The 18,834-nt window shown below is 54.5% G+C and overlaps 1 protein-coding gene across 2 annotated transcripts in view; it reads left to right on the forward strand.

Moving 5' to 3' along the window:
- ADARB1 (adenosine deaminase, RNA specific B1) overlaps positions 1–12,673 on the forward strand; it is a 59,821-nt gene extending 47,148 nt beyond the window's left edge. Inside the window, exons 8-10 of one of the 2 annotated variants that reach the window (XM_023763530.1) lie at positions 4,685–4,866; positions 8,297–8,475; positions 9,229–12,673. In XM_023763530.1, the coding sequence (XP_023619298.1) occupies positions 4,685–4,866; positions 8,297–8,475; positions 9,229–9,408 (541 nt within the window). In that variant the 3' untranslated portion in view covers positions 9,409–12,673. The remainder of the gene's footprint in view (positions 1–4,684; positions 4,867–8,296; positions 8,476–9,228) is intronic. The other variant, XM_023763531.1, reaches the window with a different exon arrangement.
- Positions 12,674–18,834: the final 6,161 nt, after the last annotated feature.

Raw genomic sequence — 18,834 nt, forward strand, 5'->3', positions numbered from 1 at the left:
CTCGTTGAAACGGGGTCACACACAGGCATCTAAGAGTCAAAATTCACTGATGTGCACCCCTATGATCTGTGCCTTTCGCCGTTTACGGTGACACGTCATCACAGGGAAAAGCAAAAACAGGCCGGAGGGAAGGAGGAGGGACAGCATGGGACTCTGGCCACACCCACTCCTCCCAGCCCCTCTGAAACCAGGCATACAGGTCTCACACCACACATTCCAGTCCTACAAGCCAAGCCCATTCAGGTGTCACCTGGGGTCAGCACAGCCCCCAGAGGTGACGGGACAGTCTGATGAGACCGCCCAGGTACTTCTGTCTGACTTGGCTGCAAGTTGGGGTTCCCTCAGGCCCTCTTCAGGCTCAGTAACTTGCTAGAACAGATCAGAACTCAGGGACTACAGTTACCTAGTTACCATTTTATTGTAAAGGACACAAGTCAGGAACAGCCTCATGAAAGAGATGCCTGGGAGGGTGGGGTACAAGGATCTCCATGCTCTCTGGCCCCCTTTCCCAGCACCTGATGTGTTCACCAGCCTGTTGGGTTTTATGCAGATTTCTCTCACATAGCCATGATTGATTATATCATTGATTATTGGTGATCAGTTTGACCCCCAGTTCCTCTTCCCACCCCCTCTAATTATGTAGTCAGTTCCCCTGGCAGCTGGCCCCCATTCTCCTAGACTCACCTCACTTTTGTAAACTCGAGTGTGGTTGAAAGGGGCTTGATATTCAGTATCACAACGACAGATGGCCATGCTTAACACCAGAACAGCCCTGGCCCAGAAACAGCGCGGCGTCCAGTCCTGTCCCGGGGGAATGAAATGAACAGCCGCCCAAGTGGCTGTCACGGATGAGAGGCAGTGGGCAGGTGCTGGCAAGGTGTCCTGTGTCTCTCACAGGGGACAGAGCAGTGTCCCGTAAGTCCCAGCCTGCGGGGCAGGACGTGGGCGCAGGGGCAGAGGGCAGGCGTAGGAGTGAGGCCGCAGTGGGCTGGGGGCAGGGAGGGAGGTGCAGAGCTACTGCTGGGGTCACCAGGCGCTGTCTGTCTGGTGGGTCGGTGGGCAGTTTGGCTGAAGGCAGCCACGACCCCCCTCCAGGCTGCATGGGTCACAGTGACGAGAGAGGGGTTAACCATCTCATGGCAAGTTGCGTCAGCTGGGCTGTGAGAAGGCGCCAGGGTCTCCAATCTGATGGCCTCTGTGCTCTGGGCTGCATGGAGCTGTGGGAGGAAACAAAGACTAGCCCCAGAGACCACCTGCCTGAGGGCAGACAGCATGGTTATTCAGAGCTGCTGTGGCAGGGGGCCCTCCCCACCGTGTGGGCAGGCCAGGCAGGGCAGCTCCACAGGACCAGGGAGTCTCAGGTGTGTCCCATAGAGGCTGTAGCTCACTCGCCAGATTGGGGCCGCCTCTGGCGGGGGGCAGACTGGGCTTTCTCTGAGGGACCCCAAGTTGGAAGCAGGGACTATAGTTAGGGCAGCTGACCAAGTCCTGACCGTCTGGGCCAGGTGCCGTGGAGGCTGTGGTTGGGTCAGAGCTCTCCTGTGACAACTGGTCTGGCCGCTGGCCGCTTGCACACTCAGCCTCTCAGAACTGGGCCCGGCACTTTACGGACCCAGGGACTCGCCGGCATGGCAGCACTGAACCCTGTCCTCTGAGAAAGACGCAAGGAAGGTGAGAAAGCGGCCTGGGCAGCGAGCACAGTGGCCGAGTGAGCACTCAGCACCTGGTGGTTCTTCCAGTGTCACCCAAGCAAGTGTCACCAGCAAACTATGAACCTGCACCCTCCCCAGGGTGGGGGCCGCAGGGAGGGGTTTGACGCTTGGCAGCCACCTACCGAGTTTCCTGTCTTCACCAGGTTCACCAAGTTTGACAGCTTGGATCCTGGCTGCAGTGACACATGTCCCTTAGCCATCACTGGGCCCCTCGGCCATCACTGGGCCCCTCGGCCATCACTGAACCTCTTGGCCATCACTGGGCCCCTTGGCCATCACTGAACCTCTTGGCCATCACTGGGCCCCTCGGCCATCACTGAGCCCCTTGGCCATCACTGAACCTCTTGGCCATCACTGGGCCCCTCGGCCATCACTGGGCCCCTCGGCCATCACTGGGCCCCTCGGCCATCACTGAACCTCTTGGCCAACGCTGGGCCCCTCGGCCAACGCTGGGCCCCTCGGCCATCACTGGGCCCCTCGGCCATCACTGGGCCCCTTGGCTATCACTGAAACTCCTTGGCCATCACTGGGCCCCTTGGCCATCACTGGGCCCCTTGGCCATCACTGGGCCCCTTGGCCATCACTGGGCCCCTTGGCCATCACTGAGCCCCTTGGCCATCACTGAGCCCCTCGGCCATCACTGGGCACTTTTGCTCCTGGTGAAGTTCGGTCCTGGCTGTCCTTTGTGAGGCTCGGGGGTGGGGCCTGTCAGCAGAGTGGCAGTGTGCACACCACTTCCACCAGGGCCTCCACAGAGCACTCCGAAGCTCCTGGAACTCTTCTGAAGCATGTGTCCGAATTAACGACTCATAACAAACCGAGCTTTCTGCAGCATCAGTGTTTTAAAGTGGGCCCCAGGAGGCTGAGTTCTGCCTAAGATGGCCTGAATTTACACAGAAAGGGTGCCTGTGGTTTTGGTAAGCATCCAGTCCTGTCCTGCTTTTCCTTGTAAGATGGGAAACCTATGTTTTAATCTTGTTTTAGAAGGTGGGAGAGAGGAATTGGAGGGCTTGCTCGCTCAGCACCTACTATTGACCTGTATGTACCTGGTGCGCAGTTTAAGCTGGGACAGATCAGGGAGGTAAACAGAGTCCTTCCCCCAGGAGCTTACCTGCTGGTAGGGGTGGGGAGACAAAACATAGACCCGCAAGCAACACAGGAGGGGCCGGCACAGGGCGCCAAGCGGGACTTTCCACAGAGACATCGATGGGGACCCTGGTCAGGGGGCTGCTCAAGGGCCATGGGGCCATGTTCTGGGATGAAGGACCTGAGGGAAGGGCTCTGGAGGGAGCAGCAGGACCCTGGTGGCCCGAGCTGAGCGTAGGGGGCACCAAGGCTGGAGGGGTCAGGGAGGAGGAGCCGAGTCGAACGGGCTGGCGGCGGTGGGAATGATGGCCTTTTCTCGGAGAATTGTGCAAGGGAGTGGCCTTGTCTGACCGGCATTTTCACAGGTCAGGCGGCTGCTGTTGGGGATGGGCACTAGGGTGGGGGCCGTGGGGGACGTAGGGAGGATGAAGCAATGGAGGTGGGCTGTGCCCCAGCAGAGGTGGCTTCTGAGTCTGTGAGAAAGGAGGTCTCTTGCAGTGACAGGGACGAAGTAGTGAGTTTGGCCTGAGTGTGGGACGTGGAGCTGGGTGGGCCAGGATTCAGGGCGAGGCTCATGTGGAGGGTGTTCCCAGTTCCGACCATGCGGCACCGCCCACCCTCCTGGAGGCCGGAGATAGGGCAGAGCCGGTGGCCAGTGGTGAGAGGGGACACAGGGAGAGGGCACAGGGGAGCACTAACGTTTCTAAATTTTGCTGCCCCCACTCATCTCTGACCTGCGCTGCAGAGGCGGCTGTCCTATGGCCACCACCTGGCTGCCGTCCCACCGAACCTTCCCCACACGGCTGGCAGGTCACCTCCAGAAAGGACCCTCTCGGAAAAGCACTGCCATTAAGTCGGGTGGCCCCACCCCTCCCTGGAAGGCCTTCAGGAGCTCCCCGCTCTGAGGACAGCCAGGGCCTGCGGAGGCTGCTCAGGCCTGTCCCTGCCCTGGCCCCGCCCTGGCCTGGGCCTGTCCCCTGCTGGGTCTGGGTGGTGGCTCCTTCCCTCTGCCTCACTCCCCCTCTGGGGCCGAGTTCAGGGTCATCTCCTCTGAGCCTTTCCTGAAGTCAGCACCCCTCTTCGGCTCTGTCGTGGAACCTTGCTCTCCCTCAAATGCATTTCAGCTCAACTTTTAATTCTTGATTCATGTGTTTGCCATTTTACTGCTTGTCTCTGGCCAGACAGCCCCGGGTCCAGGACCATGTGGGCTGTGTCATCTGCCCCGTGGACTTGGCCAGCACTGAGGGCGTGGACTCCCCAGGCTGTGGAGTGTTTCCCCTGTTGGTGGGGCTCAGAGAGAGAGCAGCGGCGTGTTTGAGGGATGGTGTCTGAGTTAGAGCTCAAACGAACGCCTGGATGTCAGCGATGTGAGTGATTGGTTATTAAGGGTCCTGCAGTCGGTCCCAGTGTCACCACTGCTGTGCCTGGCGGGGCAGGCTCAGCGACCGATGGGCAGCGCGGAGCGCACACCTCCTCCCGGGCGTGGCTGGTTGTGTGAAAAGGAACCTGAGTCGGAGGTGTCGCCAAGAAGCAGGAAAATAACCGTTTAATGTTTCTAAGGACCCAGGGAGATCATTTCTATTGGGAGTGATAAAATACTTACTTTCCCTTTTGATTTTCCCCACAAGAAGCACGTCTCTTGGATACCTTGCTAGAACTAACCTTCAGTAAGCGTGTCATCATGGCAAGAGGTCATTTCACAGCTAAAATGGGTTTTAAGTAGCTTTTTCTCTTTAAAACTCAACTGCTAAGTCGGTTATTTCTAGCTGCTCTCTTTTTAATTGGCCGACATGGTGCAGAGTTAGCGGCATCTGCACACCAGGCAGGTGGGCGTCAGGTCTGCGGCAGACGCTGCGCCCACTGAGGCCCGCTCCCTCTGCCTGCAGGTGGAACGTGGTGGGCATCCAGGGCTCCCTGCTCAGCATCTTCGTGGAGCCGATTTACTTCTCCAGCATCATCTTGGGCAGCCTGTACCACGGGGACCACCTCTCCAGAGCCATGTACCAGCGGATCTCGAACATCGAAGACCTGCCCCCTCTCTACACCCTCAACAAGCCTCTGCTCAGTGGCAAGTATCCCATTGTGACCTCACTTCTTCCAGATAAACCCATGTGCAGTGTCCACGTCGTGTGGATAAAAGCACCACAGGGCAGCGGCTTGTGGAGTAGCTTTTCCTTGGGGTCAGTCTGGCCACTGAAGGGAGGAGGGGGCTGTTACGTGAGTCCTGGGGCCAGGTTATCTCTTACCAATGAAAACCTCACCATTTGTAAAGGATTGACAGCCCAGATGTGGCACCTCTGCATCTGTCTTTCATACGTATGTATTCAGGCCCTGTCTCCACGGAGAGACTAAGAGATGCTGTGGAAATTACACACATCGGCTGTCTGAGATCCAGCTGGGCTGGCCACCAGCCTATGTGGTCACGGTGACGAGCTGCCACCGCAGAGCCAGCCCCTGTGCAGCTGGCAGCCTGACCTGGCTCCTCGAACCCAGCTTGCTCTTAGTAGGGTGGTCATGTCATTGAAATGTGCCCTTGACACATGGGTGTGTCAGGGATGTGATTGTGTGGACCAGCACAAGCCTACGTGTCAGTGGTTCTGGCACTGTCCCTGTATGCTCACTGTTACTGGTTTGTTAGTTCTTTTAGAATTTCAGTGGCTATCAGCAAAGTGAGCAAGAGCTTTTGAATTCAAGGGTCCTAACTTCTCAGTTCACCCCTATTTTAAAAGACACAAGGTATTTTTTATCCTGCTGAAAATATCGTTTTACTTACCTTTTAAGCTCAGAACTAAAACCATTGCCTGAAGTGAGTTTCCTGGTGTGTGTGTGCGCTGGCCGCAGCGCGCGGTAACAGACTGAAGCCGTGTGGTACTGAAAGTGCGGCTCGCAGACCGCAGCGCTTACGCACGAGCGGGGCACAGAGGTTGTCTCAGATAAAATGTTACAGCTCCCTAACCTTAGCCATTATTTTTTAAGGAAAAGTAGAGTCTGATAAAACAATTGTGGGGAAGTTGAAACTGTAGCATCCACACCCATGGAGCCTCCTGGAAGTTGCGAAGTGCCGTTGTGTTGGCGTACGGCTGTCTCGTGCATCGGAGAATACGTTTTCCCTGTTTACTCCCTATTCTGCGTTTGAGTACATGGCTTAATCTCCGCTGTCACTCATCTCCTGGATTCACAGACACTGAAAACACTGTGTGGAGCACGTGGCACAGGCGCTGCTCAGAACAGCTACTAATCTGTGTCTTGATGAGTCGAAGCAACATCGAGTCCACGGCAGAGTCTCCGAGGACAGGATCGTTTTCTAAAGGAATATTCTAAGATACTGAAACGAGAGCTCATTTATAAAAGTCAGGTTATTTTTATCAGATCAGATGTACACGAAGTGCATGAATGGCTATAAAAAGATACTGAAAAGTAGCCTTTGCAAGACAGAGGCCTTAAACTCATCAGTGCATGCTACATGTTTGAAAAAATATGAAATATATAACAAAATAGAAGAACCGCTCTTCATTCTCCTGTCCCCAGTATCACCTCCAACCCCAAAGCCTGAGGCCCCCAGCCATGGGGTTAGGGCCATGCTGAGCCCACCCAGCCGGCAGCCGGAGCCTGAGGCAGAGCCGAGGCCGGCTGCTGTAGCTCCACCCTGTTGGCAGGTTTGTGCCTCAGTTTCTCCCTCGGCCTAGTGATAGGGACAGACCAGGGGCCTCCGTGATCCTTCTGGACGAGTGTTAGAGTTCTGTGAAGAACAGAGACAACACTCAGGCTTCGGCAGCAGAATGTTTCTCCAATGCTGAGCCAGTGGCAGCAGCATTCTGGTGTCGGGCATTTTGATGGTGATAATGTTTAGATCTTCAAGGATAAAGAAGATCCGTCTCCAGTGTATATTTTTGGAGGAAACATGTAAGGATACTTAGCAAAATGAAGCAGACACACCTCTAAGAAAGAAAATAATGGGATCCAGTTATCTTATAAATCAGCAATGTGATGACAGGATGACTCAGCAGCAAGCCTATTTCAAACAGAGAACCACGTCAGAGCTTGAACAGCTAATCATGTCAGAGCTCAAAAAAGGATGTCTTTCAGAAGAAAGTGAAAGTATTTCCACAAATAACCTGAGAAGCTGAATGGCCTTTCAAAGGTGAAGGGGCATGCTTCTTTTATGAACAACAAAACACAAAGGCAATGGGAACTCCAGGAAACCCAAACAGCTGTGCAGGACAGACGTGGTTCGGTATAAACCACAGTAAACGAAGGTCTGTGCTGGTTAGTTTCTGCATCGTCCTGGCTGGCCACATGTACCCAGCGTACTTGTCCTTTCTGGGGGTGTTTGCAGGTGAGGTCAGCATTTGATGGATGGATCCAGTAAAGCAGATTGCTTCCCCAGTGTGGGCCCACCCACATTGAATCCACTGAGGCCCGAATTCAAGGCATTTATCCCTTTTTCCTGCCTGGCTGATTGAGCTGGGATGGCTCATCTCACCTTCTCCTGTTGGCTGGGACTCACACCATCGGCTCCAGGTTCTCTGCCTTTGGATTCAGACGGAACTACACCACCAGCTGTCCTGGGTCTCCAGCTCACAGCGGACAGGTCATGGGACTTCTCTAACCCTAACCTGCCGCCACCTGGGGAGCCAGTCCTTCATCATAACTCTCCGCACACCCTACCATTCTGTCTCCCTGGGGCCCTGCCTGACACGGGTGTGATGTAGAGCAATTGCTGGAAGTGGAGACAGAGGCTCCATTTGAAGTTGGGGCTCACAGCGGTCTCCTTTCAGTAACAGACTTGATAACGAATTAGCACTTTTCTCTCCAGTCTGTCACACTGCTCAGCTCTGCAGTGCATCACATGGTCACTGTCCTGAGTAATTGAATCAAAACTACCTGTGCAGGTTGCTTTGACTGCACTGCACTAAAACTACACATTGGCTACAAAGGGAGAGAATGGAAGGCCAGGCGCCTGGCCACGAGGAAGTGGGACTCGTCAGTAACTCAGATCAGAGAGAAACCAGACCGAACTAGTTTCTTAGAACACACGTCAGAAGTGACAAGTGGAGCCACAGGGACACTTTGCAGAATCGTGGCCTTGATTGGATGAGTGAAAATAAATGAATGAAGCATTGGTCCTAGAAATCGTTGAAATGTGGTAAGAAGACATGTTCAGTTGGTTCTTGCATGGAGTATAGGGCGTGCGAGGCGGGGTAGGCCCGGCTTCAGGGCCTGAGCTCCAGGGCCGGGTATCATCCACTGAGGAGCACCCGGCATGACTTTGTGGGACCCTGAGCTACGAAGCGGCTTGCCGTCTGTGCACAGGCTGCTCCAGGGAGTCAGAAGTGGCGTGAAGATGAGGTTTTAGGCTCCGTGACCTTCAGCCCGCCTCCCAGCAGACGGTGCATCCCTGGGCAGCGGGAGGTAACACTGGACTTGTGTGAGCCCACCTGGTCCCACTCACCTGTCATGTGGGGCTCCGTGTCACCTTGCCTGTCTCTCCCTCCCAGGCATCAGCAACGCAGAAGCACGGCAGCCAGGGAAGGCACCCAACTTCAGCGTCAACTGGACGGTGGGCGACTCGGCCATCGAGGTCATCAACTCCACGACGGGCAAGGATGAGCTTGGCCGAGCGTCACGCCTGTGTAAGCACGCGTTGTACTGTCGCTGGATGCGTGTGCACGGCAAGGTACTGAGGCGCCCCCGCGGCGACGCCCGCCCCACCCCCCACTGCTTGTCCGTCCTGTCTCAGCCCTGCCCCGTCCACACGACCCTCCTAACCTGTTCCTTCTGGTGGTGTTCAGCCTGGAGTCTGGCCCTGGCTCTTCAAACTAACGCAGCTCAGCTCAGAGGCAGCTTCCCTTCTCGCCCTCCTGCCGGCACCTTCTGTCACCTCAGACGAAGAGCCGGGTGCCCGCAGGACGGGCATTGCTGGGCTCAGTCAGACCCGCCAGGAAGGATTTTAGACCTTTTTCCTGCACTAGTAGCAGCAGGACCCTTTCCCCCAAATAAAACCCTATTTAGCAAATCTATATATTAAGTAGTTTTCATTGACTTGTGAGTCAGGCCTGTGGTGTTCGTTATGAAGCTGGCTTTGAAGGAATAGAAAGGTTGCCGGAACTCAACTGAGAGGGGGCCAGTGTAGAATTCCAGTGACCAACCCTGTGGTTTTAAGTAGCCACAGTGTTGAAATGGACATTGGAATCCACTGTGGGTGGCAGAATACCTCCCGTTTGCCAGGCTGCTCCTTGGGGTGGGAGCACAACCCTCGGAGGACCCTGGCTCTGTCCCATGAGAGGACCGTCCCTCTGTGAGCGGCGCCTTCACGTGGTGGCCCTGCCCCCAGGAGCCAGCACAGCGCTAAACACCATTGTCTGAACATCTTCAGTTTGAGCTTCTGTTACTTCTTAATGGTTATACTTGTTTTCTTGTCTTCACACAGGTTCCCGCCAACCTACAGCGCTCCAAGATCACCAAGCCCAACATATACCATGAGTCCAAACTGGTGGCGAGGGAGTACCAGGCGGCCAAGGCCTGCATGTTCCGGGCGTTCATCAAGGCGGGGCTGGGCGCCTGGGTGGAGAAGCCCACGGAGCAGGACCAGTTCTCGCTCACGCCCTGACCGGCGGCGGGGGTGGAGTGCCCGAACCTCCATCTGAACTGGGACGGGCACGCAGCTGGGGGCGGGGAAGGGGGGTCCGGTGCTGCCTTGGGCACCTCTGCGGCACCATCTCCCCGTCCAGCGACCCAGTGACCCAGTGACTGCTTTCAATCTCCGTTTACGATAGAAATTGAGTTCTACTGAGTAGGGCTTCCTTAAGCTTAGAAATAGCAATTACTTGGTGTGAAATTCTTGAATAAATAATTTATTCAGAGCTAGGAACATGATTTATAAAATAAGTAATTATGCCAGGTCACTCTTATGCCACATTATTTTAATTGCAAAAAAGCATTCTCTATGGAGGAAGAGGAAGTAGAGGTAGAAGTAGTAACCTAGGAAGTCCACGCCCCATACCCCCAGCCGCCCTGGAAGCTTCTGTGTCCTCGTAGGATCTTATCACAGGAAACCTTCCTTGGTTTACTTCTAAATAGTCAGATGTAAATGGGGCCATTCGCTTGGGTTTGAAGCAGTATTTAATTTTTTGGGACCAGTGGGAGTGCATCCAGGCTACCGCACAATAACCAGCCTGGCCCCCTCCTTCCTGAGTCCAACAGACCAGTGACCCAGTGACCATCCAGAGGTCTTCATGGGACCGAAAGAGAATAAAGTTCATAGATACTCATTTTGAAAAATACCACTTAAGGCATATTTTTAAATTATTCCTTCCAGCTTTATCAGAAGACACATTTGAGAAGTAAGCATGCAGGCTGAAGGCGGCAGGCGGGGGCGGAGTCACGGCAGGGAAGGGTGCTGCCGGCATGTGGGGGCCCAGGGGTTCTGCCCAACACCCTACAGCACACAGGACGGCCCAGGGCAGGCGAGCCAGGGGTCAGGGGCAGGTCGAGGCCCGGCCTGTTGCTCAGCTCAGGGTCAGAGCTGAGCGGGCAGAGGAAGTGCTTCCAGCCCTTGGCTGGTTCTTGGTTGTGGAGGGACCGGTGGGTGCTGTGGGAGAGATGAGGCACACCCCACCCCACAGCGAAGTCAGGTGCCAACACCGGTGGCATCGGGCTGTGCACCCAGTGTCCCGTGTCCTTAGGCTCAGAACGTGCAGAGCGTGGAGCCCTGCATGATCACATCCTGCGGGCACATCTTGAGGGGCGCGCACCTGGCCGGGACTTCCAGGATCCGGCACCAGCATTCCCCCCTGTGTAGGGTGTTGCTCGTCCCCAGCCCACTGAGGGAGGGGTCTGGCCGGGTTCCAATGTGCTGGCACTTCACATCGCAGGGAAGGGCCCCGTGGAGCCAGCCCTCCCCAGCAGGCTTGCCCGCACCTTGACGACATCGGGGAGGCCCTGTGTTTTTACTCTTCTCTCTATAAATGGTATTTTTTCTAATGGGGAATGGGAGATGGACTTAGTTTTTAAAAAAAGATGTGGATTTTGACGACCAAGCCCAGTGGAAATACATTCCGTAGACGTGTCCTGTCCCACGTGTCCTGCCATCCCTCTGTCAGATGCTGCGAGAAATCAGCCGGGTCCCTCTCGCCCAGGTGAGCGATGCCTTACTGTGTGCCGCCCGCGGGCCCCGAGCTGTGCACCATCCTGGGCCGGGTTCGTGTGACCAGCAGGGCTCGGCCTGAGGCACCCAGGCCTGGCCTGTGGCTGCCAGGGAGGAAGGCAGGAGGCCCGCCCAGCCCCTGCTCCTGGGACAGGGAAACCCCTAGGACAGGCAGCCAGAACCTCTCCTCTGAGCAGGAAGGAGGGCAGGTTGAGTCACTGCTGCGGAGACAAAGCAGGACACCGAGCACTTTAAACTGTGCCCTCTGCGCTCACCGCACACTAGACACCTAGCTGGTTCCTTGGGGCGTTGATTGGCACCCAGTGTCCTCCGTCTGGACTTCAGAGACTTCACAGAAAGGTTGACAGAACCAAGGACTTGGTTTTTTTGAGAAAAATGTTAAGTTTTGAGGACTTCTGACCAGTGGGGTGGGGAGGGTTTCTGCTCTGTCAGCTAAACCTGAGTCAGTTCCATAAGAACACCGGTCGCCGTCCAGCCCAGGCCCGGCGGCCAGTCCGCTGGCGGGAAGGGAGCTGAAGGGACATCTCGGGTGGGGGCACATTTGTGTTGTGAGCGAGGCTCTTCCAGGTTGGGCCGCGGCCGGGGCCGGCATCCTAGCCTCATGGCCCAGCCCCAGTCACCTGCTCAGGGTCAGCCTCACCGTCTCAGGCCGGGGGCACAGGCACCGCGATTCCGATTCCGGGCCTTCATTTAACCTTCATTCCTATTTGGGAGATTTGTGTTGTAATCAAAAACAGTTGTTTTTAAATGTCCGAGCCAACCTCTCAGAAGGGGTTGGTGTCTCTGGAATTCATGTTTATCCAAATCATTTCATTGGTCTCCGTGCTGTGGGGTCACCTTGTAAAGAAGCGCGTCCTGAACAGTAACTTCACGTGGCTGCTGAGGAGCGGCTCCCGTCCCCCCCCGGGTCTGAGGAGGGACAGAGGCCGCGTGCCCTCCTCACAGAACACGACACAACACAGATGGGCCTTTTCATTTCTAAACTATTTACACCAAACTATAAGGTCTGCCCAGCCACAAATTTGATCCAGCAAGAGAAATAAAATTAGCTGGCTTTTCCACCTCTAAAGCCTATGAAATCTCTCAAAAGGTTTCTTTTTACCACCCAGCCGTGTGAATGGGAAGGGCAGAGTACTTGTGATCGTATGTGTCCAGTTCTGTGTGTCCTTGTCCCTGGCATGTCCTGGGCCACCTCCTGCCCGCAGCACACAGTATGTCCACACGATGGGAGGGGGAAGGGCACAGGGTCTGACCTGATCCTGACTTGGTGGCTGCACTTCCCTGCGTGCTGTTTGAAGGGATGAGCCTCCAGCCCCAAAGATACCTGTTTGGGCGCCAGGAACACCTGTTCGGGCTCCGTGTGGCTGATGGTGCACGAGGGCTGAGGGCATCCTTTGGACGTGACCACGGACGGCTGCAGGCATGGTCTGTGGAGTGTTGGTGGTGTGAGCCGGAAGGCCCTTGCCTTCTCGGACTGTAGGCTGTGCGCTTCTAACTTCTGAATTTGGACACTTTATATGAATGTAATTCAGCCAAGAAACCATCGCTAAGATGCTCCTCAGTGTTCCCATATGTATATTGATGTATATACCACACGTTACACCCGCATGCGCTCCTCGCGCACCGAGACCCGTGGGACCGAGCATGAGACGCTGTCACGTAGACAAAGGATTTGCAACATCCTCAATAAAACAAAGCGTTTCACTACCACAGTGTGCTGAGTCTCTCTCCTGCCTGATCCTCTCTCCTTGGCCCGCTGCCAGGGCAGGGCCGGCCGGTCCTCCGAGCATCAGCTGGAAGGTGTGGGTGAGTGGCCGGAGCTGGGGCTGCGGTCTGGTGGGGCCAGCTGTGCTGCTCCCAGCACCTCCCATTAGGGGACAGGCTCGCTGGGTCCCCGCCCCCCTCGATTCCTGGCGTTTTCACCATCTTCCTGAGCACGTCAGCAGCTCCCACGTGTAAGGTGTGCAGAGGGCGGTTAGAGCTGCCCTGCCCAGCGCCTCTGTAAGTGATGACGTAAGCCCAGTCACCTCCAGGGCATGTGAGGGCGATGTGGGCGGGAGGAGGGCACAGGAGGAACTGGGACACAACAGTAGCCACGGGCACATCAAGCATGTCAAACTCAAAGGCTCGCACGGGCCAGATAAACAAGGCATGTGGCCCACTGGCCGCAAGTTTGACATGCTTGGTCTACATAGACCCGGCATTTAGGCCCAGCGAGGGCCAGAGAGACGGGGCATTCAGGCCCAGCGAGGAGAGAGACGGGGCATTCGGGCCCAGCAAGGAGAGAGACAGGGCATTCGGGCCCAGTGAGGAGAGAGACGGGGCATTCGGGCCCAGTGAGGAGAGAGACGGGGCATTCAAGCCCAGCGAGGAGAGAGACAGGGCATTCAGGCCCAGTGAGGAGAGAGACGGAGCATTCAAGCCCAGCGAGGAGAGAGACGGGGCATTCGGGCCCAGCGAGGAGAGAGACGGAGCATTCGGGCCCAGTGAGGAGAGAGACGGGGCATTCGGGCCCAGCGAGGAGAGAGACGGGGCATTCGGGCCCAGCGAGGAGAGAGACGGGGCATTCGGGCCCAGTGAGGAGAGAGACGGGGCATTCGGGCCCAGCGAGGAGAGAGACGGGGCATTCGGGCCCAGTGAGGACTAGGCAGGTAGATGGGGCGTTCGGGCCCAGTGAGGACTAGGCAGGTAGATGGGGCGTTCGGGCCGAGTGGAACAACACAGCTACCGAGTGACAAGCTAGAACCATGTTGTTTAGGACTTAGTGTCCCAGAAAGACACTCACAGTAAACCAAGGGGAAACTGGCTGCAGGCGGCCTTCGGATCCTGTGGTCGTGGAGAAGTGCGATGCTTTAGGTGGGCGCACAGCAGCAGGAGAGCCCGGGAGGGCCGCGTCCGGGCACGGTGCATGGATGATGGGATCCGGGGTGATTTTTATTTTATTTTTCTCATCTATTTGTCAATGTGCTATAATTAAATGAAAAACAAGGAAATGTTTTGGAAAAATTAAAAGCCCCATGCAAATAAAAAGCCCTGTAATAGACAAATAATTTGTTCTATTGCATTAATTTTGAATCTGTTCTTTTTACACAATAAAAGCAACATTAAAATGAAAATGTTGCATTAATAAAAGAGACAAATTAAGCTTCAGAGAAAAGACAGGGGGTGGGGGTGGCATCTTACAAGCTCAGTCCAGGTTCCTGGGGCGTCTCCCGTGGCATCCGTGGCATCAGACTCCATGTCCGGGGTGCGAGTGACCAGTGCTGGACAAGGGCCCCTGCCCCCAGGAGCCATGTTCTCCCAGGAAAGGGCAGAAATAAGCACCCAGACAGACCGATGTCCAGCAGATGCTCAGGGGAGAAGAAAGGCAGGGCAGGGTGGGAAGATTTGGAGGCTGAAAGAGCAATTGTGTGATCAATCATTAAATTCTTTAGATTTAAAATGCAAAATGAAGCATTAAATTTTGATTATTTAATAATTATTATCAGTAAATTATTTAGTAAAGAGAGGGAGCAGCCGAGAGAGCTGGCGGCTTGGGGCTCTGTCCCGTGTGGGCGCGGAGGCTGAAGTTCCAGGAATTCATTCGGGAGCAGTAGTTGGGCACAGCCATTGTTTAAAATCCCGCTATATAAACACAGTTATATGAACAACCCAGGCAATGAGGGAATGCTCAGGACTCATCACTCCCACTCGCTCTGCTGCGTTTTCCTGCCATCTGCGCCCTCACCGTGCACGGCCACACAATGCTGGGCGCCTCTCCGATCAGCGTCTCACATCAGCATCTGGGAACCAGTCCTGGGCCCCCCAGACACCCACTCAGGGCCTGGCTGTGACTTAAGAAGGTGATGCAGAGAACAGATTACATTTAAAATGCCCTGGTGACATAGGGAATGAATGGCCCAAAAACTTGGTGACGTTTTTGCAAACTATCATATAAGCAAAAGAGCCACCAAGGACGGAGCACGGCTCCGCGTGTGCCCTGTGGCTTCCCCGGCACCTGACAGGTGAAATGTGTGCCCATGTGAGGGCCACACGGTCGCTCAGACTCCACCCTGTGCTGCTGTGGAGCCAGCACCTGCAGAACCACAGCCTCCGGGCGACGCAGGGGCTCTGGGATTCACCACAGCGTGTGGTGTGTTTTATTATTTATAAAGTGTGTGCTGCATCTTCCTATCCCTAACATCGACAACCTCTTATGCACTCAGATGTATGCACAGGTGGGGGTTGGGGCTCAGCAGTGTCAGCATCCCCTGGGTGCAGTGTCCTCCAGAGCAAACTCGGGGCGCAGCCCAGGCCCTGTGCGGGTGCAGGGCCACGTCCGGGGCCAGTCAACCTCTGGCCATTGCTTCCCCTGCCCGATCCGGCCCCCAGGACAGGTGGCCTGGTCTCCTCCTGCAGTGGCAGAGGTGACGCTGGACATGAAGGACGAGGAGTGACTCAGCCATCCCTCCTCCCCCTCGGCTTCCTGGGCACTAAGGTCTCACCTTCCCCTACGCACCACCTGAGCAAGGAGCCAAAACCCCAGGGACATGACCTCATAAGAAGAAACAAGATATTTGGAGACTACAACTATTTGAATATAAACATGATAATATTGGGCTGGCTGGTGTGACTCAGTGGTTGAGTGTTAACCTATGAACCAGGAGGTCACGGTTCGATTCCCAGTCAGGGCACATGCCTGGGTTGCGGGCTTGATCCCCAGTAGGGGGCATGCAGGAGGCAGCAGATCAATGATTGATATCTATCCCTCCCTCCTTCTCTATTCCTCTCTGAAATCAATAAAAACATTTTTTTTAAATGAAAAAATGGTCATTTTGAATTAGAGGATGCATCAGAATATATTCTGATATTTTAGAACAGGTAGCCTAAGAATTTAAAATGAACCTCACATTCTAAGAGAATAAAACGAGAACCAAGCAGAATTTGAAGCAGCACAATCAGTGGCTGAAAGAATACGTTTACAGTCAGAAGGGCAGATGGAAACGCGGGGGAGAAAGATAAAGGAGCCAAACCGGTTTGGCTCAGTGGATAGAGCATCGGCCTGCGGACTCAAGGGTCCCAGGTTCGATTCCGGTCAAGGGCATGTACCTTGGTTGCGGGCACATCCCCAGTAGGAGGTGTGCAGGAGGCAGCTGGTCGATGTTTCTCTCTCATCGATGTTTCTAACTCTCTATCCCTCTCCCTTCCTCTCTGTAAAAAAATCAATAAAATATATTTAAAAAAAAAAAAGAAAAAGAAAGATAAAGGAAACGAAAGCACAACCCAAATATTGCTGCCATCTGGCCATGAGGGTGCCCAGTGACTGTGCCCCCCGCCCCCCTCCCGCCCTCAGGCTCCGTTAGACGCGTGCTCCGGAGCCATGCGGATGAAATGACGTCTCTGGGACTTCCCTAAAGCAAAAAACAAAACCCTGATAAATGGAGGAGAGAAGGTCTAGATGTGACGATCTTGGCCAACTGTAGAGAATCGCTGGAGCCGGTACATGGGGGTGCATGGCACTGTCCTCTCCACTTTTGTGTCTTTAAAACTTTTCATAAGGAATTTTAAAAGTTTGAGCATAGACCTTTACAACACCATTTTTATGGTATGCTAAGTGCTCATGGGATTTTTTTTTTTTTAACACAAAAGCAGGTATATGCACACAGGAAAAAAATTATGATGCTGTAAAGTGTAAATTTTCCAATTAAAAAAAATAAGGAATCAAGCAGGCCTTTCAATTGCATTCACTTCCTTAGAGGGTCTTTCATGGAAGTGGGCCTCTATGTGTCGGCTGAGTCTGCCACTCAGGTGCCAGGTGACCCAACACGGCAGAGTCTGAAGAGGAGGCTCGTTCTGGGTTTGCTGTGCTTTGAGGGGTGGGGAGTGGGGGGAGAGAAAGGGTCTGGAAGACTCGAAGGACATGTGGGGTGCAAGGGCATTGGGCTTGGGGTGGGAGGAGGGGTTATGGGTTCATGGAAGGGTGACATGGGGCCTGGGTGCAGGGGACGCTGGAGCCAAGGTCCACAGAGTCACAAGTGCGTACATGCAAAGAAGGAATGAGAGTTTTATTTTAAATCTTTAGTATTCACAATAGGCCAGCAATCACTGTAAAAACCTATAATCAAAAGATTGCATCACAAGCTATAAAAGTGTATGAGTCAATAGAGGTTCAGAAATCTCTCAGAGACTAACAGCAAAACCCAAACAGCCCTGTGAGCCCCTCCCCCGAGCAGCACTGAGCCTCCCCCGGTGCCCCAGGGCCTTTGCTCAGGCTTTGTCTGCAGAGAGTCCGTCATCACCCCAACTCGAGTGTCCCGTGTGGCCTTTCCACCAAGCCCATGGCCCCAGGCCCCTGTCTCAAGCCCATGCAGGCCCTTGGGGCACCAACAGGCCACTGGATGTCGCCGACCCCGGACCCTCCCTGGGCTGCCTCTGTCAGGGTCGGTGGGGCGTCCTGTGAGTCCCGAGTCCGCTCCCCATGGCCTCATTTTGGGGAGAACAAACCTTTTTCTTCTCAGCAAATGATCTGAGCAGTTGCGCAGAACAGGCTGTAAGCAAACTCAGATAAGGGCGACCTTCACACCCGTGTTTGTGTTTCTGCTTTTGCCTGGAACTAATCGGCTTATGGTGACCGGGGAGGTGAGGGTGTGTGGCGCTCGGTTTATTTTTCATAAAAGCCCATTCTCGCCGAGCCTTCGTTTATTCCAGAGCTTCCCTCACAGTCTCACGCTCGGTCACTAAAGGGAGAGGTAGAGACACTCCTTAACTATTCTCGTCAGAAAGGCCTGCTGTGGATTGAGATTGTCACTGCCACTCCCGCTCCATCTGTGCTCGGGGCCGGTGGGCATGTGCTGGCCTATCGGCTCCCATCACCTGTGCTGGGTGCAGCCAGGGGAGGTAAGCTCTCAGGATTACCTGCCGTGTGCAAACTGGAGACACCGCGTGCACAAAGCCGATTCCTGGCGACAAAGCCGGTGCCCTGGCCCGAGACAATGAAAGGGATGAGGCTGCATTTCAAAATGCATGACTGTCCCTCACTGTTGTAGTGTACCCCGAGAATCACACAAGGACGCCTCAAGAAGTCGAATTAAGGAGCCACATTTACTCCAAATCCAGTGGCTACGAGGAGGCAAATGCTCTCCAAATCTCGTAGCGTCTGAGTGAGAGCAGTAGCCAGCTTATAAAGGCAAAAACCACATCCTGCCAGACACTGGAATGTGGAATTATCTTGCGAAAGCAGTTTTACAGAAGCAAAATTGAGCAAAGTTAATAATCTTTAAAGGTTATCTATAGTTTCAGTTCCTGGAGCCACTGAGTCATCGGAAAGTATTCCCGGAGCCACTGAGTTGAGGAAAACAGTTTTGTGGTTCTGGCCCTGACACGGGAGACTAGCCTTCGCATGTGGGCTGGCAGCATAATGGGGTGACTTATGTGAGTTTCCGGGTCTCAATCTGGAAACTGAGGGAACTACCCTATTGTTTAAGCAGGTGTGTACAGAAGCCAGAACAGCAGGGTTAAAGTTCAAACAGCAGTTTTTACCCGAGGTGAGTGTTACTCTGCTTCATCGCCTCCACCGCCTCCTCTCCCCACAACGAAACTGAGGGGAACTGGGTGGTGGGTGGGTCTCTGCTGCCGGCACCGCTAAGCGACGAGCCCAGTGGTCGGCAAACTCATTAGTCAGCAGCCAAATATCAACAGTACAACGACTGAAATTTCTTTTGAGAGCCAAATTTTTTAAACTTAAACTATATCGGTAGGTGCATTGTTATTAACTTAATTAGGGTACTCCTAAGCTGGCCTTTGCTAAAAACGTCCTCAATCTGATTTGGAGGGTACGTTCGCTGGAGGTCGACCCCTTCCCAACTCTCCCATCCACACTCGTCTTGTTTA

Source organism: Myotis lucifugus, unplaced genomic scaffold (assembly GCF_000147115.1).
Source record: "Myotis lucifugus unplaced genomic scaffold, Myoluc2.0 scaffold_291, whole genome shotgun sequence".
NCBI lineage: Eukaryota > Metazoa > Chordata > Mammalia > Chiroptera > Vespertilionidae > Myotis > Myotis lucifugus.